Raw genomic sequence first — 27,950 nt, forward strand, 5'->3', positions numbered from 1 at the left:
GTCCTATCAGAACAAGGTCTTTTTGTCATTGTGTACAGTCAAATTATTTTGTCACGCTGTCAAATTAACATTGAACTCTGGAGGCACGGTCTGGTGCAAAACGACTAAAGTTTTGATGACAAATAACTTGCATATTAAAGCTAAAAAGTATGTAACCTTAGCCATGTTCACCTTTGGCCATCTGTAGAAAACTGGTGTGCTCCTCCGCCGGATACTTGTGCTTCATGGGCGCAGAGTCTTTGATAAAACGTTTCTGCTCTGGCTTTTCGGCAGTGTGAGAGCCTGGAACTGGTAGCGAGCGTGGTAGGAACCAAAATGGAATGGCAGAAATGAGGGTGATGACACCAGCTATGAGGTAGCCTAACCACCAGGCTCCGACCCAGCGGGAGTCTGCTGGGGTGATTGTGATGGTTTCTGTGTTGGGATGAATACAATAACACACATTTGTAATCAAGATTTGATGTTGACACGTTCATGGCTTATACATTTCTAGGGGATTCGGTAACATTTACGAATTTTAATTAATTAGCATATTTTAGTTCAAAAGACAACCTTATTGTCAAACAAATAAACTAATAAAAAGTAATACATTCTACACCTCGTTTAACTAATTTTCTCAATGAATAGGTCATTAATACATTGAGCAAAAATAGTCATGTTGTCTGACTTCAATGACGTGTAGGCTTATGAATGGAATACCCTATTTGCAATTCATGTAAAGACCAACATTTCTATTAGTATGAACTAGGGTCCATCGTCTTGTTTTGCTGTAATGTAGCCGGTATTCTCACTCCTACTCCCTCTGCTGCACTCTATTTGATTGAAAGCTGCTCTGGTTCATTAACTAAGTGATGCTAATCCTGAACATCTGTTCTGACTCCCACTCAACTACATATGCTGCATTTGCTGTTGTACTGGTAACATTGTGCCTCTGTTTTATGAAGAAGCTCTCCAGTTATGAGCTTTGAACATCTGCCAGAAAAAAAGCCTTTACCAAAAACTCACTTGACATGAATCTGAGTTGCAATCTGCTGTGAGAGTTTTCATAAAATATATTTTTGATACTTCCCTCTAAACATGAAATGTGAAAATATACTACTAACTTACCCAGTTTTACAAATCCAATATCGACATAAATTTTTGCACATAAGGAGCCTAGCAGGTAGCCAAAGACAGGCCCCACCACAGAGATGGTCTGTACACAGCCTGTAACACCCAAAACACACTCACATTAAAAGATTGATTTTAAAAAGAAGAAACCAAACTCATGCAAAGGCCATCAGTTACTACATAGAGTTACAAATTAATGGTGAAATCTTACTACTGGTTCAGAGGCGGATATTTTAAATCATCCTTTTTTTGTTGTTTATCAGATAATCAATAGATACTGACCTTGCTTCACTTGAAAACCAGTACATACATGATTCCGTGTCCAAATTATAATATTAAGAAGACTACTACTATTACTACTATTATTACTATAATAATAATATTGTTTATGGATTGGGCGACTGAGAATGGCGGTCCCCCTTTCAGTGTGATCCGACTATCGAGGGATCACGCTCTTCAGCCTCCTCAGTAACGTCTATTCTGTTGTGCTGAAGATCAGGGTCCGATCAGGGAAGTTGAACCTCGGATTCAGGAGGAGCCCTGCGGTTTTTGTCTCAGCCCGTAGAACAGCTTTACACCCTTGGCAAGATCCTAAAGGGTCCATGGGAGTTTAAAAAACCAGTCTAATTTACAAGTGTTTTGTGGATTGAAGAAGGCATTAAACGGTGTCCCTTGGAGTTCTGTGAAGTGTATGTCAGGTGTACGGGGTATCAACCCCCCTGATAAGGGCTGTTTCGTCCTTCTACCACCAATGGCAGAGTTTGGTCCATATTGTCCGCGGCTGGGATGAACATGACCACTTTTTAATCTGAGACAATGACCCTTGGCTGGACAAAGGGTGCGTGTGTAGGTGTGAGGTGTTCAGGGCATGTTCCGCTGGTAGGAGGTCCCATGGACAACCCAGGACATCCTGGAGAGATTATGTCTTTTGGGTAGCCTGGGAATCCCTGGCAATCCTCCCGGAGGAGCTGGATGATTTTTCGAACCAATTCAGCATTCATTCCCAATGGGAAACTGTCCCATTCGTTGTCAGTTGGAATTTTATCCGTCATTCCTAATGGGAGACAGTCCCATTCGTTCTCAATTTGAATTTTATCTGTCAGACAACAAATGGCTGCTTGGTACGGTGGTTGAAGTACTGGAGCAATGCGGGAAGAGTCTGTAGTTCTACACCAGACCGTATTCGCACTTCCTTCACTTCTCAGATAAATCATTATTTTTCTATTTTGATACTTCCAATTTCATATTATTCTACATATTCTTGAGAGGACTGCATGTATTTGTCCTATTCTAAATGTTTATCCTTTTCCCACAAATCCTCATTTTCTATTCAGAAACGTCCCATTGACTTACATTGGGCGAATTGACTTAACTATAAACTTTTACCTAAAAACAGTTAACTAAATTTGACATAAGATCATTCATTATATTTAAGACTTTATAACAATCTGTCATAATTCCTAATGTATTAGGTTTGGAGAAACCCCTGGTGTACACTAGGTCAGTTCAGTGAATCAAGCGGGTTGCCTGCAGGGATTTTTAACGTCCAGCAGGTGACAGTATTTGATGACACAATATCAACACATCAACACAATGTGTCGGTGTGCCGACAAGCTTCATAGCGCCTCATTAACCCATCACTACCAGACAGTCATTTGTCCCGCTCTTGTAGCAAAGAGATTTTGAGCATATTCAAAATGTCCTTGTCAGATGACCTCTGGTGACATTGAGGCATCTGTGGATATTGAATGAACCCGAGGAGAGCGTTCGCCCCTCAATAAGATAGGGACTAGACCAACCAACCAATCGACATACAGGCAGACAGAACGATAGGCTGTTGATAGATATTGAAAATGGTTTTCTTACCGACATACAAAGCAGCATTCTCTTCACTAGCAAAGTCATCTATGTAGGATATTCCAAGGGGTTGAACAGGGGTTTCTCCTATCCCTCGTAGGACATTTCCCATGAGCACGTATATCCACATAGACAGGTTGGAATCACCTTCACAATCTGGAGAAGATTAATACGTTACTGTGTGCGCTTAAGTGTCTTTATCTGAGTAGATGTATGCTGTACCCGTAACTGGAACTTCAGATAATTTATTATCTTGGCTGAGGTCAGCTGTTGAGCCCGGTGAACAAGGGGGCGGGGTAAGGCTTGAATTCATAAGCCACTGGGCTGATGATTCAAATTCATAGCTATACACAACAGGGGGAATGAAATTTGAGGATGAAATCAAATGACAGATGTGTAAGTGGGAAAAAATCAAAATGTAGTTCTTTACTCACCGTCCAATGATGAAGTGAGGCAGGGCAATGATAAAAGTACCGATGGACATCAGTACGCATCCCATTGCAATGATCTTTGGCCGATGGAGCTTGGCACCAAAATAACTGACAAAGGCTATAACTAGCAAGTTACCTGTCAGAAGAGATGAAAAGATATCAGAGACTTTATGGGATACACAAAATGCTGTTTTCAAATAACTGGGAGAGCTACTTTTGTACAGCAGGAAAGCAATACCAACTGCATTAAAATAATGACATAATCCTATAACTACATGCTAATTGTGATTATTGTAATATAATATGTCATAAGATGAGCAATCTTGAAGTTCAGATGCAGTAAAGATACATTTTGTTTACATTTAATGCGCTGTGTGTGTTGGTACTACAGACTTGGTTTTGGTGATCAGTTTTGCAGTTTTATTAGAAAACTGTCTGAAGAGCTCCGTGGCCAGCCATTTTAAGTCTCTAGTCACCAACCATGCTTAATGGTTTTCAGTATCCTTCTTTGAGATTACGATGGCAATTTGAACGTTCTTAGAGTGATTTCATGTTGGATGCATAAAATATAAAGCACTCCCAGGGGCAGCCGGATCAAGTGCTGTGATACTTATAAAGATTAACATAATCATAATCCAACTCCAACTAGTCGAGTCTGTAGTTCACTTTTGGACCAAAGTTATCAGGGAAATGTTCCAGATGCTTTCACCTCCTCTCAGAGGCTTGCATTCCACAATTAGTGGGTAATTGTTCATTCTTTCCACAGGAGTACAGTAAAACTCATCTACAACAAAACATGCATATGCAAAAAAAATCCCCCAGTGTGGAAAAAAAAAAATCCATGCATTGAACAAGGGTTCAGACAGAATAAAAATTTCTTGAACTTAATCAGTTGTGGTTTGTGAGGTTCGTTCGAGACCCAGTTTAATAAATCAGCGGAAGTCAGAGGTAAATTCTCTGTCAACTGTAAAGTGACAATGTAAATGATCTCCTTCGCACCTTCACGGGAATGACACGCAGCCCCGACAGCCAACCCAAGGAAAATACTATTACATACAGTAGAGCTTGCGTTGTTCCTGCAGTTTGTCTCGCCACCTAACAAGAGGGCAAATAGCTGTTGCTTCTCAATTAGCTTGTTTGTTGGCCATAAGTTGCACTACATTCACATGGTGTTTTCATACTTGTCAGATAAATGGACGACTGAAAATTTTTGACCCTGTCTCAAACACTTCTTCAAGCTTCGAGCTTCAAGTCACCGCATACCTTGGAGCCACTTTTCAGGAAAATAAAATGTTCAGCTCTGGCTCGGTTGTTTTCATGAGTAAAAGTTAAGTAGGGCAGACAAATGCATGAAGTAAAGCATGCGACGTTACGTGTCAGTGATTTCCGTCGAGCAGGCGTACCTGGCTACCAGTTATGTGCATCCTTGACGATAATGATTCACAGGGTATGGAACATGCCTTGATCATATTTTAGAGTGAAATTTGATGACATGTATCACACATGTCCCCGGAGCCGAATGTCTGCCCGCGTCCTCGATCAAAAAGTTACACCACGTGTGGGTTGAAATAGACCTGCTTTTAGGTGTCTAAAATTGTATTCCCCTTTGGTCATGAAATTGCAAGATGCATCATGAGCGTGGGGAACAATGACACCGGAACATCTATATGCATATAGTTGGGTTTCCCCAAATCCCAAACATGACAGGCTGGACCTGCACAATAAGAGAGTTATGCTGTATGTTGTGGTTTTTACACTGTGGGCACGCGCACCAGTCCACCAAATTAGGGCCTTATAAGCTTTGTTCCTACTAAAGAACTAGCTGTACACTATTTGCTCAGTTCCACTGCTGTATATGGGGAAATACAGGGAGAAAAGCGGTACACTTGCTAGTCAATGCACACCTACCACCACTTATCCAACAGCACCCCCATTAATCCAAAATCCAAGCCCCCCCTCCACACACACACACACACACACATGATTTTTGTGACTGTCAAACCATAGATAACTCTATGTGTGGGTTCATTGTATGGAAAATGGATTTATGGAACAGCCCATTCTTTTCCCCTCTATAATACTCTCCCACTGTGCTGTTTTTAACAGTTGTACCTTCCCTTCTTCTTTGTATTCATGTTGCCCTTCCTGTCACTGCGTTTCCCTGGCAACAATCCTATAGATGTAGCTGCATGCCTTGACCACACATGCATATCCTTCACAAGAGAAAATGTAATACATTTATGTAATTCTGCTTCAAGATGCTGCAAGTGGCCTTCTCAACTTTTCAAATGCACCGTATTACAGCAGTGACATGAACATTACATGCCGTGAGGAAAAAAAGCATTGAACTTAGGGAAATTACACAAGTAATTCCATAATAATTTATGGTTCCTTCTGGTATATATGCCTTGGTTGACAAGGGGCAATTAAAAACATATATGGGTATACACAATGTAAATGGTCACATCTGCTTATAAATCACAGTGAACTTATTTTTTTCACAGAGGTTAAAGAATATTTCAGTGAGTACAGTGATATCTACATGTTTGCATGTGAAGCTGCACTATTTGCATTCAAATATCCATTTCATAGAGGTTTTGAGAATATTGATGCCAATTTTGTTCACCCATCTATGGCACTTATACTTTATCTTAACGGTCAAACTAATGCAACCTTTGTAAGATTAAGCTATATGCCCTACTTTTTTTTTTCAATTGGGAGTGGCAATTAACAGTTTGAATTTAGAACATGGCCTCTTTCAAAAAACTGTTCATAATATACCAAGTGTAGCTACTTCTGAAGATCACTGGTGCCCTCTATGAGTTCAAAGACTCTGGGACACTTGTACATCGATGTACTTAAGCAACTAAAGCAAGTGATTTATTCCAATAGCATTTCTTTTTCCTCAAGATCGTGTGATTATAATCATATGATTAGGAAATTGAACTTAGTAAATTATGGAACTCAGTGCAATGTGATCAACAAAATTCATGAAATATCAACTATGATACATAAATAATTTTGAATGAGGAGCTAACTTTGGGCTAGAGGCAGATCACACACATGTTTGGACAGGTCACAGAGCAGAGAGCTATGGACAACCATTCACACTCAAATTCATAGTCTCTCTATTAGTGACACTCTCTAATACGCCTCAGTTATTTTCATGAAATCGCGCAGCCATTAATTTTGCATGATTAGCATCTTGTTTTCTTTATTTACTGTGAAACAATTTCCAGTCCTTTGAATTGGCTCATCTTTTAAAAATAATTTCTTGCAGCCAACTTCAAATTCAGATCCCTCTTTATTATTCATAAACTACTGTGATACTGTAACGTTGATCCAAGTAGGTTTTTAATGCTGACCCAGAAACCTTACTGCCATCAGAGAGCATGCATTGCAAGTCACCATTACTCAGCATTTTTGTCATACTGTGATAAAACAATTTCTTGCCTGTACTTAAAAAAAAAAAAAAAAAAACTTTGGAAAGCTCGAATGCAGCACTCTCTCACAGAATAATTTCATCATTCATTTCATTTCAGTCGAATATACTTTGATAGATTTGTGACAAGTTTCTCTGAGAGGAAAAAAAATCATAGTTCCTGAATAGCATCTAGCATGGCATGTCGTTCTTTTAGTGGAAAAACCTATAGGGGTCCATCAACCCCTCCAACCTCTGCGCGTCCTCGATGTGAGCGTTCAAAAGCTCCACCTTCAACTGCGTGTGTAAAGGACAAGTGGGATGAAAATAATGTGAACAAACAATGTAGTTGCTGGAAGATCTGTCCTCGGCTTTGTTCTTGCTCTCACTGTTTGTCTTCCGGTTCCACTTTTACAGTCCACATCAGTCTTGCTTTGAGCCATCTGTTTACTGGAGAACTGGCTCCCTGTCCCGTGTTTTTTTCCTTTTCACATTGTTTAATACTCAATAATATTTCAGTTTGACTTCTTTTTCTCATTAGTTCTATTTGTTGACCCCTGTTTGTTGTGATTTGACATAAAATGTGATGACCCGAATTACCAGTTTATGCTCATTGCTGTCTCTAAATGAAACCAATGTTTTACATTTTCAAAACTAATTTTGGAACGCGTCCCCTGCAATGATTGAGGTACCTGTACGTAGGCGAAATCCGAATCTTTTTTTTAAACTTTATTTAAAAGAAATTTTGTTGGGACTCACTGGCTGATGCATGAGCAGACATCATATCAATCCTGAGCAAACATTTGCCCATGTCAAGTTCTATGTTTGGAGAAACTTGGTTTTGATTATGATTTGGTTTTCATTTTTTTGTGCCATGCTTGTCTGTCTCATCAGGTTGTGGTGTTCACCTGTGCTTGCCAACCCCGTCTCTTTTGTCTTCCCATCAGCTCCCTCAGCCGCCTGTGCCTTGTCCAAGTGTTTTTGATCTCATCACTTGGTATCAATTTAGTTCCCTGCTTTCCTTCAGTCTTTGTTAGTAGTGATGGGCAGATGAAGCCTTCTGAAGATCTGAAGTTTTGTGGTTCACAAAAAGGTTCATTTCGTGAAGCTTCCTGTGCACTCAAAACCCCCGGTGGCCAAAATCTTGATTGTCTTTTGAATTACAGGATTGCTTTTTTCCTTCTTTGCTTTATTTCAGTACTGTATAGCTACACTGCCTGCATGAAAATAACAACTGGATTCAAAACACCGTATGTATTCTGGAGTTCATTTATGTTTTTATTTAGGGTTCTGATTCATCCATTCATCCATCCATTTTCTGGAGCCGCTAATCCTCACAAGGGTCGCAGGCCTGCTGGTGCCTATCCCAGGTGACTTCAGGCAGTAGGCGGCAGACACCATGCCTGAACTGGTTGCCAGCCAATTGCAGGGCACAGAGAGATAAACAACCATTCATGCACCCGATCACATCTAAGGTTCTGGTTCATTTGTGGTTCATTATATGTTATGAAATAAAGAAAATTATGTTTATGTCAAAATTAGTGTTTAAAAAACATTGACAATTGTGTTTTTTATTTTTAGAAAACTGCATTAGCTAGGATATGTATGTTTTCGCCTTGGTGAAAAGAGATTTTCAATTATTTTAATTTTTCATTTTGAGTTTTTGAGAACTATACTTAAATAAGCAATTTTGTCAGCATTGTGCTTTGTGAGACAAATCCAAAATGTTTGTCACCCAGGAAGAAAAAAGTTTGTGAAATGAGGTCATATAACTCCAAAAATGATTGGAGAACAAAAATGTGGAATTAGACCTCTGTCTAGCAGTAAATTATGAAATGTGAGTCAGATGGAGTTTTGCCAAATTACTACTTGTAACCTTTTTCACAACGTATAGACAAATATTATATATTTTGGCCAGATTTATTTTGTAATTTGTCATGTATGGGAACACATTTTGTTCCATGAATAAATGCACTTGTCATGAAAAATTGGCCAAGTTCCAACAGGACAACAAAATCTAAATATGTTTTCAGATTGTCGTTGTTCATTAATCGGGCCAACATGTGAACCACTTCTTGAGACAGCAAGACTTTAAACGTCATTAATGACGTTATTTACCTGGAAATAATCATACTCCCATACGCACTTTCCATCCTAGGTTGCTTGAAACATACTTTGAAGCCTCTGCACTTTTAGGTCAATCACTAATTTATTCATTCACCTTGTCACGTATTGTTGCTGTTGTTTATGTTTATGTTTTTGTGATCTCATTCCTGCCATGTCAAGTTCGCTTGATTTAAGACTGGTTAATTCAGTGCTTCTCAATTATTTTTTTGCACACGTATAACTGTTGTATACGTATACCTAAAACTTGAAATGTACCCTTTCTAACATTATCAAAAGAAAAAAGAAATATAAATCAACTTTCAACAACTTTTAACTACTTTTTTACAGCATTTACAGGTTAGTCTAAAACTGAAAAAAAAATTGCAAAGTGCATCAAAGTGCCTAAAATATATATAAAAAAAATAAAGAAATAAAAAAAAGATGCCAAGCCTTATTTTTGCAAATCCTCAAACTTTTTTGCAATTACACTTCAAATGGCAAAAACAAAGCTTCTTCCCTGGGGTTATGCCTCACTATTTGAAAAGGACTGGGTTAACTCAATCAATTTGTTAACTTTTCTCTCTTCTAAAATGGTCATCATTTGAGGTTTTTGTTTGTTTTGTTATTTTAGTTTTTTATTATTTCATGTTTTTTTTAACACCCCCTAGCTCCCTGCATTTGAGTCCTCCTGCATGCTATGACAAGACATGACCCCAAGGGGGTCTATAAACTTGATAAAACATGGAAGGAATCTTTTGAATGCTTTGCGGTAACCAGACAATATTGAACACACATAGTCAAGCACATTGACAATGACACAATTTCCACTTTCCTACAGGTATAAAGAGTGATGGCTTTTTCGACATAATGACTCTCTCACACACAAGCCTGAGAAATCCTTTTTCGGTACCTTAAATAACGTTGCGGCCCATTCATTTTTGCAAAGACTGAAAGTGAGGGGTGAGTGGATGACGTATCTGTGACGCGGAGGCTGCAAACAACATCGACATAAAAGTGATGACAAGCAGACCTACGCACCTATCTCAAAGCTTCCGTCAATGATGCCTATTAGGTAACTGGGAATGTCAAAGCGCCTTTCCAGCTGAGTTATTGTGCTCTTCATGTAGCTCCCCGACAGGGCTTTTGCAAAATAGGCGAAGGACAGAGCCACCAGAAACATCTGTGAGGGAATAGAAATGGATAAGGACATATTAGATACAAGCAAAGGGTTTTCGCAGAGATACAACAGAGCCTATATTTACAATTAAGTGAATATCAATGAGAAGTATGTTCGGATGAGTGTGAAATATGGTTAAAGTTCAGGAAGCAAAGATTTCATAGGGTCTGTTAAAATTAATATTTTCATTCTTAACATGTATTGCAATATATACCTCATTTCTAGAACGTTGTCAACCATAGTTTGTTTAAAAAGGAGGTTTTTATTATGCATTCAAAGTGTATCCGAAGGTTGAGGCGTACCAGTAGTTAGCATTAGTTAGTTACTCTATCCTCCGCTAGGGCATAGCGGAAGTGATGATATGATAGCTGGAAAGCATGGTGCATCATGGAGATACCAAACAATTCCCCGTGTGCTAGATAGAACCTTCAAATTGAAGAGGAGGTGATTTTGACACACGTGCTTGGAGGTTCCAAATGGGTTCTTCTTGAAGGGCAAAGGTTCTATGCCGAACCATTTGTTTCTGAAAACCCCTTTTTTTCAAAAAGAGGGTTCTTCGAGGTCCGTTTGTGAGACTAAGGGTTTCTTTAATAACCATTTCTATGGACAACCTTTTTTGTAAGAGAGCTCTTTGAGGTCTTTTGAAAGCATGGGTTATCAGAAGAGGGTGCTTGCGTATTCAAATAATTAACCATGTTTCAGTATTTTTACTATGCGTGTAAATGGAATTTCCTCACCACTTACTGTACTTGGTCTGCGGCAGACTTAAAAGCCTTTTCCGTCTTTTAGTTACATGGATAAATGTCTTGAGCAGTGAACCGAGCAGAAGGTCCACCACACTGGGTCCTGAACCCCTGTCTCCAGGAAAAACAACTGCACTAACCAATGAGAGGTCAATGCATTTCATCGTCCATCTTTACAAAGAATGTCCACATAATTTGGAGTGCCATACATCTTTGGGGAGAGGCTAGAATTTAGTGCATGGGGTCCGGGAACTGCCCTGTTGGTTGTACTGGAGCTAAGCGTTAAGTTTTATTGCTATGGTCTGACGTCTACAAAAAAGGTTTGAATATCAGAGATGATTACTATTCACACATTATGAGATCACCTGTGAGGGAATTTGTAATAGAAGCTGGATTGATGTGACAGAAGGTCAGAAATAGGCATGGGCCAATGACAGTCTTCACGATTCACCGTGGCGTTAAAACGCTTCAATAAGCACACATACTGTTGTTAATGATAATGAGCGCTTTTCTTTTTGCGTAATCTAACAAAGGGGACTTTTAAGCAGAGCAGAAAATGAGTGGCCGCTTACAGGGTCGACTCAACAAGCTGCCTCTTTGAAAATAATTAGAGGGCAATTGCTGATATTTTTTTAACCTTCTCGGGGAATAAGTGGGAGGTCTTAACCTCTGGATCTAAGCAACATGCTGGAGCACATGACACGTTTGCGTGCCGAAACCAATAAGTATGCTTTATGTTGATGATGCTGGCCATTCAAATGAAGTTAGTGCCTCTCAAAACACAACTTCAAAAAAAGCATACATAAGTGCTCTTTTGCGATCAAAAACGCTAGTTATTCTCATGCTAGTTCACCTAATTTGCTTACAGTAATTTTGTAAGAGTTACAAGTGACAACATTCGAAGTAATTTTGAAAATGCATCATCCTTATTTTAAAGCAGGGGGGATTACCTCAGAGAAATTAGTGCATTAAAATAAGGATTTGCATCCTTTTTTTTTTGATACTTTGATTAACCTGTAAACTATAAATGCAGCCAAAAAAGTTACCAGTTTTTGAAAGTTGATATATATTGCTTTTTTTGGTCATGTTAAAAAGGATACAGTTTTAGGGATACTTATATAATTTTAGAGATAATAACCCTATTTATAGTTGCGGGGAGGGGGGACAAAAAATGTCTTTTCCTTCAGTGGGGATTGGCAAAAATTATAATTGAAAAGTGCTGTTTTAAAAATAATTAGATGCCAATCAATGTTTTTTTTTTTTTTTTTTTAAAGCTGATTAATGTCTTACCAGGACAATTAAAAAAGACAAATGTTTATTTCTTTATTTATTTGTACTAAAATGGTAAATATTTCTTCATGTACTAAATATTCAATATTTTGTTGAAAAATAAATTAGGTTGTGTTCAATGGAAAAAACAGAGCTGTAACTTTAATACCATGATATTGTGAAACAGTGATATTTTTGATCAAGGTCATCACACTGTCAGACTCTAATATCAGCCCATGACTATTCAGAAACCTCAAAGGTTACTTAAATCTATTATCTAATTTCAGCAAGCGTGACTTGCTCAGAACCTTTATGAGCAGTTTGATTTTTCAAGCCATCCGAATTCTCAACAAATCTCTCACACATTAATGTGCCTCTTACTACATGTATAAATAATAGTTTGCACTACATGATATGCACTATATTACTATTTATACTATATTACTACTCGGGGAGTGAACGCAATAAAAATTTCATTGTGTGGTATAATAATAATACTATACATCAGTAGTGGCCCGTCACTATATATATAAATATATATATATATATATATATATATATATATATATATATATATATAAACATTCTTATGAAAATGAATGGGGAGCTCTAACAGCAGCTTTTGTTAACCAAGGTTGTACCACATTATTTTATTATTTTAATTAAAAGAAGCAAGCAGATCGAACCAATGTCTGAATCCATCCATGCTCACAAACAGGGGCCTATCAGATGAGATTTATTCAGTGTTGAGGATTCTTTAAGGGCTCCAGTTTGTATTGTTTACTTACTTGTGCTGTCTTATCTTGAAATATCTGCTTTTAACACACGGGGCCATTAATAAGACATTTATTTTCAGTTGTGAATTCATCAAGTGCTTTATATTTGAATATTCAGTTGTTTCTTACTTTGAAAATGTGTGCTTTTAATCTGGAACGCAGCTCTGTATTTCCTGTTTATGTTCTCCGTTCATCATTTGGCTTTTAGCGGTCTTCGTGTTAGCCAAAGTTGTTTCGTCTTGGTTTACACAAAAGAACTAGCAGACTGACCCAAAGTTTGAGTCCATCCTTGTTCACACGTAGGGCCATTAATAAGACATTTATGTTGAGTTGAGAATTCATCAAGTGCTTTATTTTTTAATGTTCAGTTATTTCGTATTTTGAAAATATGTGCTTTTAATCTGGAAGGCTGCACTATATTTCCGTTTCCTGTTTTTACATTCCCGAAATGACTGGCTATGTCATGTCACGATTTGTGTCCCGTCACACCAAACAGTCCTATAGATGTAATCCTATCACCAGTCACGCAAACTTCATTGACTGCAGTTCAAATGTGTCGCTTGTTACGCCGCCCACGTAGTCCATCTGAACCAAGCCTTATTTATTTTCCCAAACCATGGAGAGCTGCAACATAAGGATGAAAGGGCCGCATGCGGCTCCGGAGCTGCAGGTTGCTGACCTCTGCTTCAGAAGTTGGAAGGATTCTTTGTCGATCCAGGATTCTGGGTGGAACCCGTTTATTTTGGGTTCAGTGTACAACGCCCTAGATCCGAGTAGAAATTTTAGAAAGGGTTCTAACAGGAACCAAAAAGGCTTTTCCTATGAGGACAAGCTAAAGAACCTTGTATGCTTCTATCCAGCAACTTTACTTCTAAGAGGAGCGAGGAGCTGGCAGAAGTCTCAAACCTTCATCAACTGAGGGTGCTAACACACTTTTGTGATGTAAAAAAGCTCCGGAAATACCCAGAGACACGAGGGGATGTGATTCAATCCACAGAGAACAGATTCAGGATAGTATTTAGTGAATGAACTGCTGTATGCTTCCACTTGGCAATGACAATTATACTTTGTAAAAACTTTTCTGTATGCCTCTGTTTTTTCTATAGGGCATATTATACTCATTTGGGTTGTGGGTGAACTGGACCCTTTCCCACAAGACTTTGGGTGAGTGATCCTTTGGTCACAGTGTGTTGTACCGTAACAAATGAGGCAGTGATGTGAGTAAATGATGTCCCCTATTTCACAAACATTGAACTCTAAAACAAAGATGTCTTTCAAAGTCTGTGTAAGTAAAGCTAAATCGAAACTCGGTGTGGTCATTAAGATGAAAAATTATTATACTGATTGTAAACCCTCAAGGGGCTGAACATTTTTGTTGCACACCACACATAAGAGGAGGAAAGAAACAAAAACGAGGAAAAAAAACAAAACAATATCCTACCCCTCAACTGTCATAGCCTGAAGGGAACCGCCACAGTAGAAATGAAGACTTGTCATCTCTCCAACTATTAGTTGCAAACTATTTTCCATTGTCCATAAAGGCATGTTCGAATAATGTAGCGACAAAAGCACTTTCTGGCATAATCCTATAAAAACCTTGATGAACATGAATGGAGATTGTCAAAAAGGCCCTCTGTAATATTCAATAGCAAACTTATGGAAGCAGTGGCTTCTGGATTTACACAATAAGTTAAATGAGATATTTTAGCTTGCAAGAGCTTTCTACACACATTATTCCCTGGCGGTAAATGTTGCAGTTTATGGTAACTTTGTATTATCAAATTTAATAATGTTTCATATGCTTCCCTTGATTAGCTTTGAACAGATTTGGTGATGCATTGTGATTACAACATTCACTTCCTCATGGCATTATCAAAATTATTCGCAAAATATTAAACTTAATCAATACTGCTAAATATTTTGAAAGTATCTGTAAATGTATTACAATCCAATATGAATATATCTTATATAAATTAGTTAGCATGTCCACTTCACAGTGCAGAGGTCGCCACACTGCTTCCAGTGTGTGGACTTTGCATCTTTTCTCTATGCCTGTATAGTTTTTCTTATGGTAGGCTGATTTCCACACACGTTCCAAAAAACGTCATGGTGGTTATAGTGAACACTCTAAATTGTCCTTTGGGGTGTTTGTGAGTGTGAATGGTTGTAACAACCCCTGGTGTGGAAACAATAATGAATGGATGGCACCTAAATACATTGTAAGTGAGAAAAACCCTCAACAAAGTGCTTTATTGCATTGTGTTAAAAAAATCATACAAAAAATAAAAAGTGGCTTTTTCTGTGTCATTTATTTAATTTAACAGATGAAGTTATAAACATTAACCTTCTGTATTTGAGACAAGCTTTTCATAGATTGTGCCTAACTTGCACATTTAGAGAAAACTTAATGTGTCTATAATTGAATTGCCAACAATTATTTTTCATCTACAATTAATACCTGCATAATGCATTTTTAGTGGATGTCAGTGGATGTTAGTGGATGTTTTAGTAATGTCAAGGAAAAGCTGCATTTGTACATCAACAGCTTTGTATTTGATACCAATGAGTCATTATATGCCCACCCAATTTGCATTATCATTATCACACACAGAAAATTAAAAATACCGTACTCTCAACCGATCAGTGGGTAAGCCAACTGGAAATTTTTGGCAAACGACGATGCCTGTTGGTGTGTGAGGTTCCCAACGGCTTAGCGCATTTTCTGATTGGAGACAAATGAAGCGGTTGAGCCGCCTCTAATCACCGGCAGATTTTAACAACATTAATTCGTAGAATTATGTGAGAACTGGTTCTCAAATTATTGCGCACACAAACACAAAGGGTGATAGCAATCCCCTTAACTTGCATGCAAGGTAAACAAGCTGTAACATTTCCAGCAGCTTTGCTCCAGTCAGAGAATTCAATCATGTTATGGCCCACAATGAGATTGTTTGTTCCAGAATGAGGGACGCCCTCCAACAGCATGTGTACAGCTTGTTCAGATAAAATGGGGACTTTATACATTTGTTTCCATACATTCCATGACAATTTTTAAAAGTTTTATCACAAAGTTTACTCTGAGCTAAATTAGGGTGCAAAGTAAAAGCAAAGTAAAGTAAAAGTACAATTTGTGTGCATAGCAGAGAAACCCTTTCTCAAAGAAAGTCACGTTATACCACATAGAATCATTAGACATTTGTTTAGGGATAATGTCACCCAATCTCCTTTGGAGCAATAAACAGAAAGCAGGTAACAAAGCAAAGGATTACAGTTGCGGTGGACTGTGCCATGTCCCACCCAAAAACTAAACAATTCTGAGAAGAAATCAAGCCTGTCCAGAGACTGATTCGATATTATGATAAGCTGCTTGAACACCATTGTCTCACGTCACTTTCATCTGCCGAAGAAGCAACAAGAGGGTTTGATCTTATTTGAAGTTGTGTTAACTTTGAAACAAGACTTACAGCTTTTTTAAAAAAAAAAAATATTGTTTGACGTAGAAGGAAGAGTGAGACAGAACAGCCTGAGGTGATCTAATCAAACCAACACCACATTCATGCTGTGTTCTGACTTATTCCTCTGGCCCTTCTTTGAGGACTACAGATGAAAATTTGAGAGGGAACAAGATGGGCAACAAAACAGATACAGTATGTATGAACAGTATCTATGTATGACACAGAAATGAACGTCAAACTGGCATATTGTTAAAGAAAAAAAAAAGAAAACTGAGTTTGTAGCTAGGCAAAATGTCCATTTCAATTTAATACATGTATAATAATCATGCAATGAAATGATGAACATAGCTAGCTTGACAGAAGAGAAGAGACCCACTTGGATGAGTTCCATTTACAAGGCCAATAAATGCCAGCTCTCCTGTTAAGGCTCTTGTTTCATGAAGAATACATTCCTCGAACGGGCATTCGATGTGCCTTACAATAGGTGTTCGAAGGAAAACAAGGCCGCATTCTGGGTAAAAAGTGAGCTAAAGTTTTTTTGAAGAACTTTTTAGACCAGAGCATGTTTTTTTAGTTTTTTAGTCTTCACAAACACCTGCTTTGGCCAATGGGTTTGAGTTCATGTTCTTTTAAGACTGAATTGAGTATGTAAAATTCAAAGTAGGTTTAATCTGGACCACAACATTATTTTGCGAAACATTAAAAAAATGTATAGGACCAAACCGATTAGTCCTCTGTCCGTAACCAATAGCCAAATTACTTTTACAAGCAATGCCTTAATGAGCATTGCAAATTACATGCGGAACTGACAAGTTTCCAGGCTTGAGTGACAGAACGCTGCGGTAGCGTTCACGTTAGCATTAGCATCTAGCTTTGTCATGCTACTGCTCAGCGCAAGTAAAATCCTTCGATCATCCCGAAAAGTTACACAATAAGTAAAATGCTTTGATCGCCCCGAAGAGTTACCCAATGAGTGCAGATCGCCGTCTGGATCGGTATTATAAACAGTCATCTTGTTTCTTTTTAAATTAACGTGATTTACAGCTCAGCAGTTAGCATACAGCACTTCCATACGTGACATTGTAACTTCGTCTTTGCACGTCTTCAACATCTTATGACATGTATGTCAATATGTGTATGCCATCCAGTGTCCAAAATGAGAAACCGAAGCACAATTTGATTCAGTTTAATTTTTTGTTTTGTGCACGTCACTGTACTCCTTGAAACAGAAGTTGTACCACATATTTCAACTGGGTCGGTGTCCTTCCACTGAGTAGCTGTAATTTGTTGTATTTATCCATTAATTTTTCAATCAATTAAGTTGTTTAATTATTTTAATGTCATTTTACTACGTTTTCCATGCAAAATACAGTGAAGCCCCATGTTACGACATCCGTAGCTTATGCTTTTTTCAAATTTTTTCATCTCCGTTGCAACGGCTTTTTTCCCGCCTCACGGCATCAACAACAATTACTTAATTCATCGTGGCGGTCAGCGTGCATGCTTATGACTGTGCGAGTCACACCTTGCTCATACGTCACTGCATACATCACTAAGATGCTGGTCTGATATTGGTCGGGGTCACGAAGATGCTGGTCTGCTATTGGGCGGCAACGCGGTGTCACTAAGATGCCGATGTGCTAAAGACTTGATCTAGTGCGAGTGCATACACTATCGTATTTATTGTGCATTTTAGTGCTTAGTTCAAACTTTAATTTGTTAGCTATGGGAGACGTAAGAAGATGATTGCTATGGGAACAAAGCTGGAGATAATCAAGAAATATGGAGAAGGGACGCACGCGTATCGTTACCCTCGCTAGGGAATATGCTATGACTGTTACTAGCTCAAGTCATGTCACTCCAAAGTTAAATAAAATGTCATGTTTCCTTTATATATTTTTATTCATGTTATTTAATGATATAAATGTATATTATATATGTAGTACTTACTACTATACTTTTTTAAAGACATTTTTAATATGTATTTAAAATATTGATGTTTTTACCTGGGGGTTTTCCATGCATTAGCTAATCATCACAGGTTTCTATTGCCCGCCATGTGACAATTTCACCTAAAGATCCCAACGGATTAATTTCGTGTGGCAGGGGTCCACTGTATGTATTTTATGAAATGGAAAAGGACCACTCTATAAGTTATATACCATTATTTAACATGAGCTAAAATGAGTTTGACAACCCAGCTCTAGAGTATACTGTAAATCATTTTATATTATCAGTATGTAGTTGTTCACTCTCATTACTGCCATTACCATGATCTTTTGTATTATTTTAAATCAACGAATAAATCTTATAAACTAAGAAAAAATTAACAGGGATGGGACTTAGTAGGACTAGACTTCTTTCTGCTCCTTTTTGAGCATGGAAAACTTGTCAGGATTATTTTGATTATTTTGTGGGATGCTGTTGTGTTATTTTTTTTCTATTGTTATTATATTATTATAATTTATATTTTGTTCACTTTTTTACGTTCAAATACATAAATATTCAATCATGTATATGTTAATAAAATCACGAGGCAAAAAATGTCAGTTAAAACGTATACAGTTTTAACACTGGTACTATCAAGTCAAAAACGGTCAAAGTATTACAGTTTATTTATATAATACATATCATCTTCTGTCTTATTCTAAAACATATATAGTACTTGCCTTAAGACTGGAACAAGATGAGGGGCGTGTTTTCCTGGATGCATCGTCACCGCGTCGAGTCTTCTGCATGCCGCCGTGCTCCGCTCCAACCTCCATCCTTCCCAAAGGTCACTGTGTCTGCTTTGCTGTAGTCTACCACGAAGTGCAAATTCTTGGCACTGATGCATGCAAGCCTGTAAATGGATAATTCAAGCATGTGACCCACTTCTTATTCTCAGCACAAACAGAAACATCTTACAGCAGGCAAAGGGGAGTACACATTAGTAAGTAGTGCAGTTCAACAAGTAAGACCTATCAAACAATTTTTAAACCATGACAAAACGGTAGTGTTTAGAAAGAAGACGTGTTTTTTTTTAATTGTAGACATACTTAAATGCAATTAAAAACTGCCAAAAAAGTATCAACACACCAGTACATATAGAATTTGAATTATGTTTCAGTTTGAATATATTTTCAAAAAGCATGGATCAAGACAAGCATTAAAGCCGCTTTAACTGTAGTGTCTTTCTGATTTTATTAGCCTTGTCCTGCCTCTTCACCCCCTCTCAGTATATTTCATCCTAGAGAGGAGTCATGTGAAGCTGTGAATGCGATGCCTCAGGGGGCAGAATTAGTGATGCCACTCCAGCATAGATAGCGAACCGAATACACCAACAAGGTTACTGTCAACAAGACTGCATGGAAAAGTCTACATTTCTGCAGGACACATTGTTCTGTTTTAACGTTTTGGACTTTGGATAATCAAGTTTGATCAACATTCACAACAGTGGCCACCACAAAGGGACAAACAGTGACATCTCAAAAGTGATAACATTTATGACGTCCTCCAGAGCTTTGGGGGCAAAAAATGTTTTTTCTGATTTGAAATGGCACCGGGGTTGTCAAAAGACGAAAGGGAATGAAGATTCTAAAAGTATACCCGCAAATGGAACTTAACTGTCATGCTGTGGTACTTGTTATTGTGTAATGACTTATTAGGACAATAATCTAGTCCAAATTGCTCAATGGCTCACGGGAAAAATAAAGATGTTGCTTACTTTGCAAAGCCAAGTGCAAACTGCTAGAGTGTGGTACTAATCCTATAAGAGAGAAATATTGAGAATCATTCTATGAGAAGAACCGCTTGTCCTCACAAGGGTCACAGGTATGCTGGAGCCTATCCCTAACACCTGAGCTTGTTGCTAGCCAATTGCATGGCAAACACACACACACAAGCAAAAAAAAAAAAAAAAAACCAACCATTTACACTCACAGAAACCTAAGGGTAATTCATAGTTCCCAATACTGTATACAGTACTTACCATGCATGCTTTTGGGAATGTGGGAGGATACCGGAGTACCCAGAGAAAACCCACAAGGGCACAGGCAAATGGCAAATTAAAAGAGTGTAATAAGCTATTGCAAGAGTCTTTGAAGCTAAATATGTTTTTAGTTGATGATTTTGTTAATTCTAAATCTTACAAGCTTCATAGAAAATAGTTGTTAAAAAATTGGATTAATCATGACAAATTATAAAAATGCGAAAATATTATAAAATGTTTAGCAATTAATTAGTAATACACACATTTGCTTGCTGGTGGCTAGAAAAAAACAAATAAACCAGATATAAGGTGCACGGGACTATAATCCGCAGGGCTCAAAACATGAGGAAAAAGTCACGTTTTATAGTCTGGAAAAAAAAAAGGTCAGTACACAGTATATGTGATTTTATTTATGATTGTATATGAATTATGTAGAATGTGATATGTTCACTAAAATAAACTATCAAACAAAAAGAGACAAAAAAAGATGCTATTGAAGTATTGATTTTGATTTTTAACTGCTATTTAACTAACAGATATCCATCCATCCATTCATTTTCTATAAATATGTTGGGACTAAACATGCAGGCATGTTCAGTCTGTTAAAAAGAGGATGCTGCTGTTGGCAGACAATTACAAAATATTAAATAACTAAAATCAATAATAAACTTCATATACCATCTTTTTGCGTAAATACCTGATGTTATTACCTGCGTCTTATAGTCCAGTGCGGCTTATCTGTGACAAAAATCAAATTTTTGCTCATATTTTGCTGCTACAGTATATACATAATACTGTACATACCAACATTTTTGACCCCCTTCTGATTGAAAGTGTTTTCTTTTTATGACTATCGTGATAGATTATGGTGATTTAACTGGAAACATGTTCTTGTTCCTTCAAAATAGCCCCCCTTTACTCCGATTACTGCTCTGCACACACTTTCTCTCTGAGATTCAAGAGGTATTGGATTTGTCATGTGGAAGACAAAGTATGATGTACCTCACCTTTAAATTGAATTGAATAAAATGACATTTCATGAGTGAAATTTTAAAACATTTGTTTTAAGACTTGGAAATTATGAAGTCAGACAACATGTTTGTCATCACTAAAAATGGACTGTAACTTACATGACTGACTATCATAGTCTTATCACCCAGCAAGATGGTGCTATCTTTGTCGCTCTCTGATTTGATCAAGCAGAACATTTCTCCTCAATCATGAACCACACCAATAATTAAATAAGTCTCATTTCCCAATACAAAGCAAATCAGGAAGTGTGAGACAAAATATTATGTAGGAATGTACAGAAATCAATCGATGATTGTATAGCTTTTTCATCAACATTCAATGGTGACAAAAGGTTTTGCTTTGTTTGTTTTGTTTTAAACCGAAGAGTTGCTGGCTATACACAGAGAATGGTTGGCTACACTCCCTGCTGAATCTGTGACATTCTATTAAAGGGCATCACTCAGAAGAGAACACTCCTACATTAATTCTGTCACTGCATTATCCTCACCACATTTCAAAATTAGATATAGTAATAAACTATGGAGAACCTAAGCCAGTGAATATATAACACAAACTACACTACAAAAACATGTCTATTACAACTGTGCAGCAACAAATTCAGTAGCTGATGTTTTAACACACATTCCAAACAAACTTAACCAGTAACCCGAGACCCCGAGACCACTTATATTCTATACCACTTATATTAATGAGCATCATTCATACAAATGGACATAATAATCAGTGAATTGAAACATCATAAAGGATTCTGACTATCGACTCTATCGTAATTTAAGAATAAATTGTGTCTGATTGAATGCAATACTGACTGCAACCAGCAGAGGTGCTGTAAAGTTGTTTGCTGTGATAAATACGGTGGCCCTGAAGTGCAAAACAAATGAACAAATGGTGAAACACTTTAACATTTGACAAGACGTTTTGACAAAAGATGAAACAAATATAGAATTCGCAAAACAAATAAGCAAAAGGCAAACACTTTTAAATTTCAGAAAACAAACGCTCAAAAGACAAAACACATTTACATTTAGAAAACAAATTACCAAATGCAGAAACATATTACAATTAGGACGAACTGGAAAGACTATGGACCATATTGCCGATTGACAGGAAGAGACCAGAAGTCATGGCGGAAATGAGAGCGTGACGTTTTGAGCTGCTGGATAAGGACAGGTTTTTTGTTTTTGTTTTTTTGCCTTTCTTGGTCAGCTGGCGATTCACTGGTGAGTACATGTTGACCACAAAATGGACAAAATATCACCTCTACGCACTCATTTCATGTTTTTAATTGGACATTCCTGTTCACATGCTAGTACCTCCCACCGGGATTTCCATCGAGGAGTGACAAGTTTGACAAAAGAGCAAGGAGAGAGGCAGTAGATTTTTTTTGTTTGAGATATAATGAGATAAACACTTCTTGATGTTGTCATTTGATAGAAACTTCTGCTAAAGATGACACCAAACATAATGTGTCAATACTCCTACTCCTACTATTTGCAGGTCAAAATTATTACCATCATCACAAGTGTTCACTTAATGCTTTATGTTTCAAGTGGAATGAAAATGAAGTCGTATATCAACTTATATCCGCTTGACTTCACTGTTGGTTGGTCTGCCCCAAGCTCATAATCAACTCCACCACCTCTAGATAGAAACATACGTTATGTTGCGTACCTATTATGTTTAACGCATATGATTAAAACAAGCCATTGAAACATTTTATTTTTGTGGTCAAATCATGCATTTGAAAAAGAGCAACAACAAGACTTCAGCAAAGTCTAGGTCCATTCGTCCCACAATTTAAGCTAGATTGTAGAAGCTCCTTGATCCTCGATCTTTGCACCCCAATGCGCATTCGAGGCGCTCCCAAATGTGACGGCGTGAAATCAGCTTCCCTGTTGCTTAAACATTTTGAGGAGCAACAAGCTAGAAGCGATACAAAAAAAAAACAAAACACACAATCTTAGCCCTGTATCCAGCAGCTCAAAACATCAGGCTCTCCATTCCGCCATGACTTGTGTGTTTCCTGAAAGTTAAACTTGTTTCCGCTTTTGGTAATTTCATTTTAGAGATTTAAAAGTTTTCATCTTTTGGTCATTTGTTTTGTGAAATGTTCAAGTGTTTGTTAATTTGTTTTGCACTTCTGGGCCACCGTGAATAAAACACGACATCATCTTTAAAAAGTTTAGGTCCTCATCCTGTCATGATCTGTTTTTCGTTGTGGGTTTTTGGGTTGTGTAGTTTCAGTTATAGGTCCTCTGTGTTCCCCTCGTCTGTCATCACTAATTAACCTCACCTGTCGCCCGCGTGTTCCCTCCAGTAAGTTTCCCCGCCCATTGTTGTCCCCAGGTGTCTTGCGTCTTAATTAGTTCGGTTAGTACTTAAGCCCCAGTGTTTTGCCGCGTCCCTTTGTCGGGTCATTGTTCGTCGTTTCCCCGCTGCCTCGTCTCACGCTCCTGGTACCGGTCACTCCCGTGCTGCCTCCCGTCCCTTGTTGTCCTTCGGTAGTTTCAGTTTAGCGATTTGGTTTGTAACTTGTATTTTTCGTTTCTTTCAACCCAGCCCTTTTTTGTCATTAAATCACCCCCACGTAAGCCTACCCCTGTCTGCCCTGCATTTTTTGTGTCCCGCCTGTTCCGCATCCCGCACTCCTCTAACCGGCATGCCACATCGTGACACATCCATTGTAAGTCTTCTGCTCAAAACAACACTGTGCATTGAAATAGAAACAGCTATTCCGTCACATTAAGGTTTTAACACACAATTAACTCTAACTTTAATGGAATGCATACCAACTGCAAAAATTAACACTTGTCATCCTGTCATCTATTTTTTACTTCTCACTTGTTGTGGCTACAAATGCTCATTTTACTGACAAAGCAACACAACAGCTTTAGCCTAAAGTAAATACCCTCGCTGATCTTGCATTCGTATCACAAAGACGAGAAGTTGGAAAAAATGAATTATTATATGGCAATCACAATATCAGCTATGCTGACACCCAGGTGGAAAATACACAATTCAGTTAGACAACCAGTGGCTTTCCGCTTGCTAGGAGACCTGACCCAGGTTGGTATTCAACCGCTGTGAAATACAGAAACATTCCACCCGTTCCTTGAACAATCACCAAGAAGGTCATCCCACAAAACTTCAAATTCCAAATATCTTGCAACATCACATATTAGAGCTCAGTTTACTCAAGGAATAGTTTATATAGCCATAAATAGAATAAGAGCATGCAGGAGGAACACTAAATTGCCCAAACGAATCTTGAATCCTTACTTAGGATGTCTGTGTATCCTAACCTTAAATCAGACCCAAAATCAAAGCCAGTCAGGCACATGACCACTTACTTAACTAACACATGACTAGCAAATGTTAAATAAATTTTGCTTGAATGAAGCCGGTTAGTGGGCATGTGTTTTTGGTTTCACATATAGTGTATGACACTTCTTCTTGATTATGTCTCAGGACAGGCTTAAATTCTAATTGGTAGGGCTGGCCAATAAATCAAAAATATTGGATTAATTAGTTAGTTTGGAAACCACCAATTTAGAGATAAATACATAAATTACGAAACTGCGGTTTGGCAATAGAGGTGGAATGCCAGATTGATGGTTTACAAGAGATATCCCATCCATCCATTTTCTAGAGCCGCTTTTCCTGGCAAGGGATTGCTGGTGCATATCCCAGCTGACTTCGGGCACTGGGCAGGGACACCCTGAACAAGTTCCCAGTCAATTGCAAGGCAAATAGAGACCACAACTAAATCACTAAAATCACAACTAAAGACAATTTAGAATGTAAAATACCTCTTCTATGCATGTTTTTGGGGGTGGGAGGAAGCCGGAATACCCGGAGAAAACCCACGCAGGCTCGGGGAGAACATGCAAACTCCACACAGAAAGGCTGGATTGAACCGTGAGGTGGACGTGCTAACCTCTGTGCCACCGAGCTACCTTACAATAGATATTAACTACTTAATTGTGATATTTAAGAAAGTGACCCAAACACTATTCATGTTTAAGTCCACGTTAAAACTTTCAAATCTCTATGCATTTTTAATTGTCTGAAGATTTAGCAGAAGATTATTTTCTTTCAAGAAATCAAACCTAAATGTTTGTTGGATTTATTCATTAGATTGAAATGGTAAGCGGCCAGAATCACTCAAACAAAAAACAGAGATTTTAATTATTTGTCACCAGTACTAATAAAATTGGCAAACATACTTGCCCCGTTTCTCAATAATTGTTTCAAATAAGCTAAAACAAACGATCAGTCAATTGTCAATTTTCTTCTAAATTTATCCAGGGAAATGTTCAAATGCGCATGAAGCTTCTCTTTTACACAGACTCAACGATTTTATTAGCAAAAGCCTCATGTGGTAGCTAGGTTATAGTACCGGTAAGTTTTGACAAAAAGGAATACGACGGATGTGCTTTAAACTGTAAGAAATGTCAGTAAATCAAGGCCACTCTAGCTGTGCTCGTTACTTCGATGTTGGTAGATTTGGTGTTTGCGCTGCAAAATGTGCCAGACAAAACCAAGGGAAAAAAAAAAATATATATATATATATATATATATATATATATATATATATATATATATATATATATATATATACTGTATATGAAAAATATTTGTTGCCGCACAAATATCTGGCAATGGGGTAAGAATGTTTTACTTGCTTAGAAAACCAAATTGAAGACATTTATGAGTCCAAAAACATGCCAGAAATTCTAAATTTAAGCAAATTGCAAATCAAATTCAAGCAAATACTTCACAAGATAAGGTAAGATTTTGTGAAAAAAAAATCCTATTAAACATTTTTCGGTATTTTTTTTTTTTAAATGTGGATTAAAATAAGCATTTTTTCCTCGTTGAGCCTAGGTTTAAACAAATGGTCCAAATATATTGTAAAATGTAAGCAATATTTTCTCATTCCTTTAAAAATTCAGGCCAGTTTTGCTAGATTCAAGTCAACTTTTCCGAGATGCACTTTCTTAAATTAGTCATGAATTTGATTTTTATTTTTAATTATACCCACTCAAAGCCCTGATTTCAAAACAAGACAAACCCAAATAATGACTTTAATTAAAAAAATGACTAAAATACAGTATTGCATTGATTTAAGTCAACGTAATTCGAATACATAAATGTACCTGTTCGTCTTTATAATCAGATTTTTTTTTTATAATATTTCGTAAATTAAGGAAAGTTTTCTTGTTCTTAAACTGAAGATAAATCAAAATCATCTCTTCAGCTTTTTATGAGAAAGAAAGAAATATTTTGAGTAAGGAAATTTATAAGCAAATGCTAGATTTAATATCTTGAAATAAGCATTCATTTCTTAATTTTTTCTACACCAGATGTTTTCCTTTTTAGACAAAAAATTAAGAATATACTTCTTTCTACACCTTCCTTTTTTCTCAAAATGGACTTTTTGCCATGTAAATGGTAAGCAAACAACAATTGATTTAGTTGGAGAGATGTGGGCTTTTGCACCATTATGCTTGGCATTATTTGAAATGAGGGAATTAGGGCCGTTTCTCAGATCACCATGTATTAACATGGGCATTTGCATGGTAGAATTCAAACTTCACTTATTTAACCAGTGCTTTCGTTGTCTATCAAAGACTGGCGGGGAACTAGGTGGGTGTACCTGTTACACGGTGTGCCCGCCTGGGTATCAAAACGCTTTGTTTAACTGTTTGTTTTGGTCACCACGTGCAGTCTGGAATTTGTCTCCATGCCAGCTATACGCAGACAGCCTGTTGCTGGGTCACTGAGTGCAGTGCTGCAAGGGCAGATTTGAAATTCGCCGAGCCAACATGCAAGTTTCAAGTTTGCTTCTAAAAGAAAAAAGGACAGTAAAAATCGGTATTTCTGCCGCGCAGCATCACACCTATATTTTGTAATGAAAATTTCCACATTGAATTGGTATCTGCTAATGCCATTTTAAGCATAGGAATTCCCAAGAGGCATTTCCTCAAGAGCAAGAAAATGAAATGCTGCACGTAAAGTTGAAAACAGGATTCTTGGCACATCTTTGATGCAAAAACAAATAGCAACCGAGTACTCACTTCAGTGGCACAGGAAGCCCTTCTCAGGTGCAAAAATAATAAAACAATGCATGGCTGAAGTGAGGGACGTGATGTTTGAAGGCAAACAAAAAGGGGAAACGACAAACGAGCAGATTTAACAGCAACGAAATGCACACAATTACTGGCCGGTGATTTATATAGGCGGCTGTGTTATGGAATAAAAAATGTAGAGTGCATTGTACTCTTTCTGGATGAGTGTACTGACGCCACTTACAATGTTCAGCTGGTGGAGTTTATGAGGTGTTGTGTTAGTCAAAGAGAGTATGTTAAGCACATCAGGAAATTGGACATCTTATTTCAGTTCAGACCCGCTCTTGCAAAAGCATAGGCATATCTGCGGATAAAGTTTAGGATAACGTACTAGATTGTGTGGACAAAAAAATAGATTTTGAAATTTCTCAAAAACATCCTCCATAAGTTCTGTATTTTAGTTTTCCAGCAGCCAAAAACGTTAAGATTGTTTATAAAAGGCAGTCAAAGAATAGTAGATTGCTTTACATAA

At 37.6% G+C, this 27,950-nt stretch overlaps 1 protein-coding gene across 1 annotated transcript in view; it reads right to left on the reverse strand.

Annotated features, from left to right (window-relative positions):
- Positions 1–27,950, reverse strand: part of slco1c1 (solute carrier organic anion transporter family, member 1C1) — a 37,001-nt gene that overhangs the window by 6,689 nt on the left and 2,362 nt on the right. Inside the window, exons 2-8 of the mRNA XM_088427194.1 lie at positions 19,015–19,187; positions 9,964–10,105; positions 3,402–3,534; positions 3,190–3,311; positions 2,977–3,123; positions 1,108–1,206; positions 172–414 (exon numbers count right to left, since the gene is read on the reverse strand). Coding sequence (XP_088283320.1) covers positions 172–414; positions 1,108–1,206; positions 2,977–3,123; positions 3,190–3,311; positions 3,402–3,534; positions 9,964–10,105; positions 19,015–19,110 — 982 coding nt within the window. The 5' untranslated portion in view covers positions 19,111–19,187. The remainder of the gene's footprint in view (positions 1–171; positions 415–1,107; positions 1,207–2,976; positions 3,124–3,189; positions 3,312–3,401; positions 3,535–9,963; positions 10,106–19,014; positions 19,188–27,950) is intronic.

The sequence above is a fragment of the Hippichthys cyanospilos genome, chromosome 11 (assembly GCF_059441005.1).
Source record: "Hippichthys cyanospilos isolate Australia breed blue-spotted pipefish chromosome 11, RoL_Hcya_1.0, whole genome shotgun sequence".
Lineage (NCBI taxonomy): Eukaryota > Metazoa > Chordata > Actinopteri > Syngnathiformes > Syngnathidae > Hippichthys > Hippichthys cyanospilos.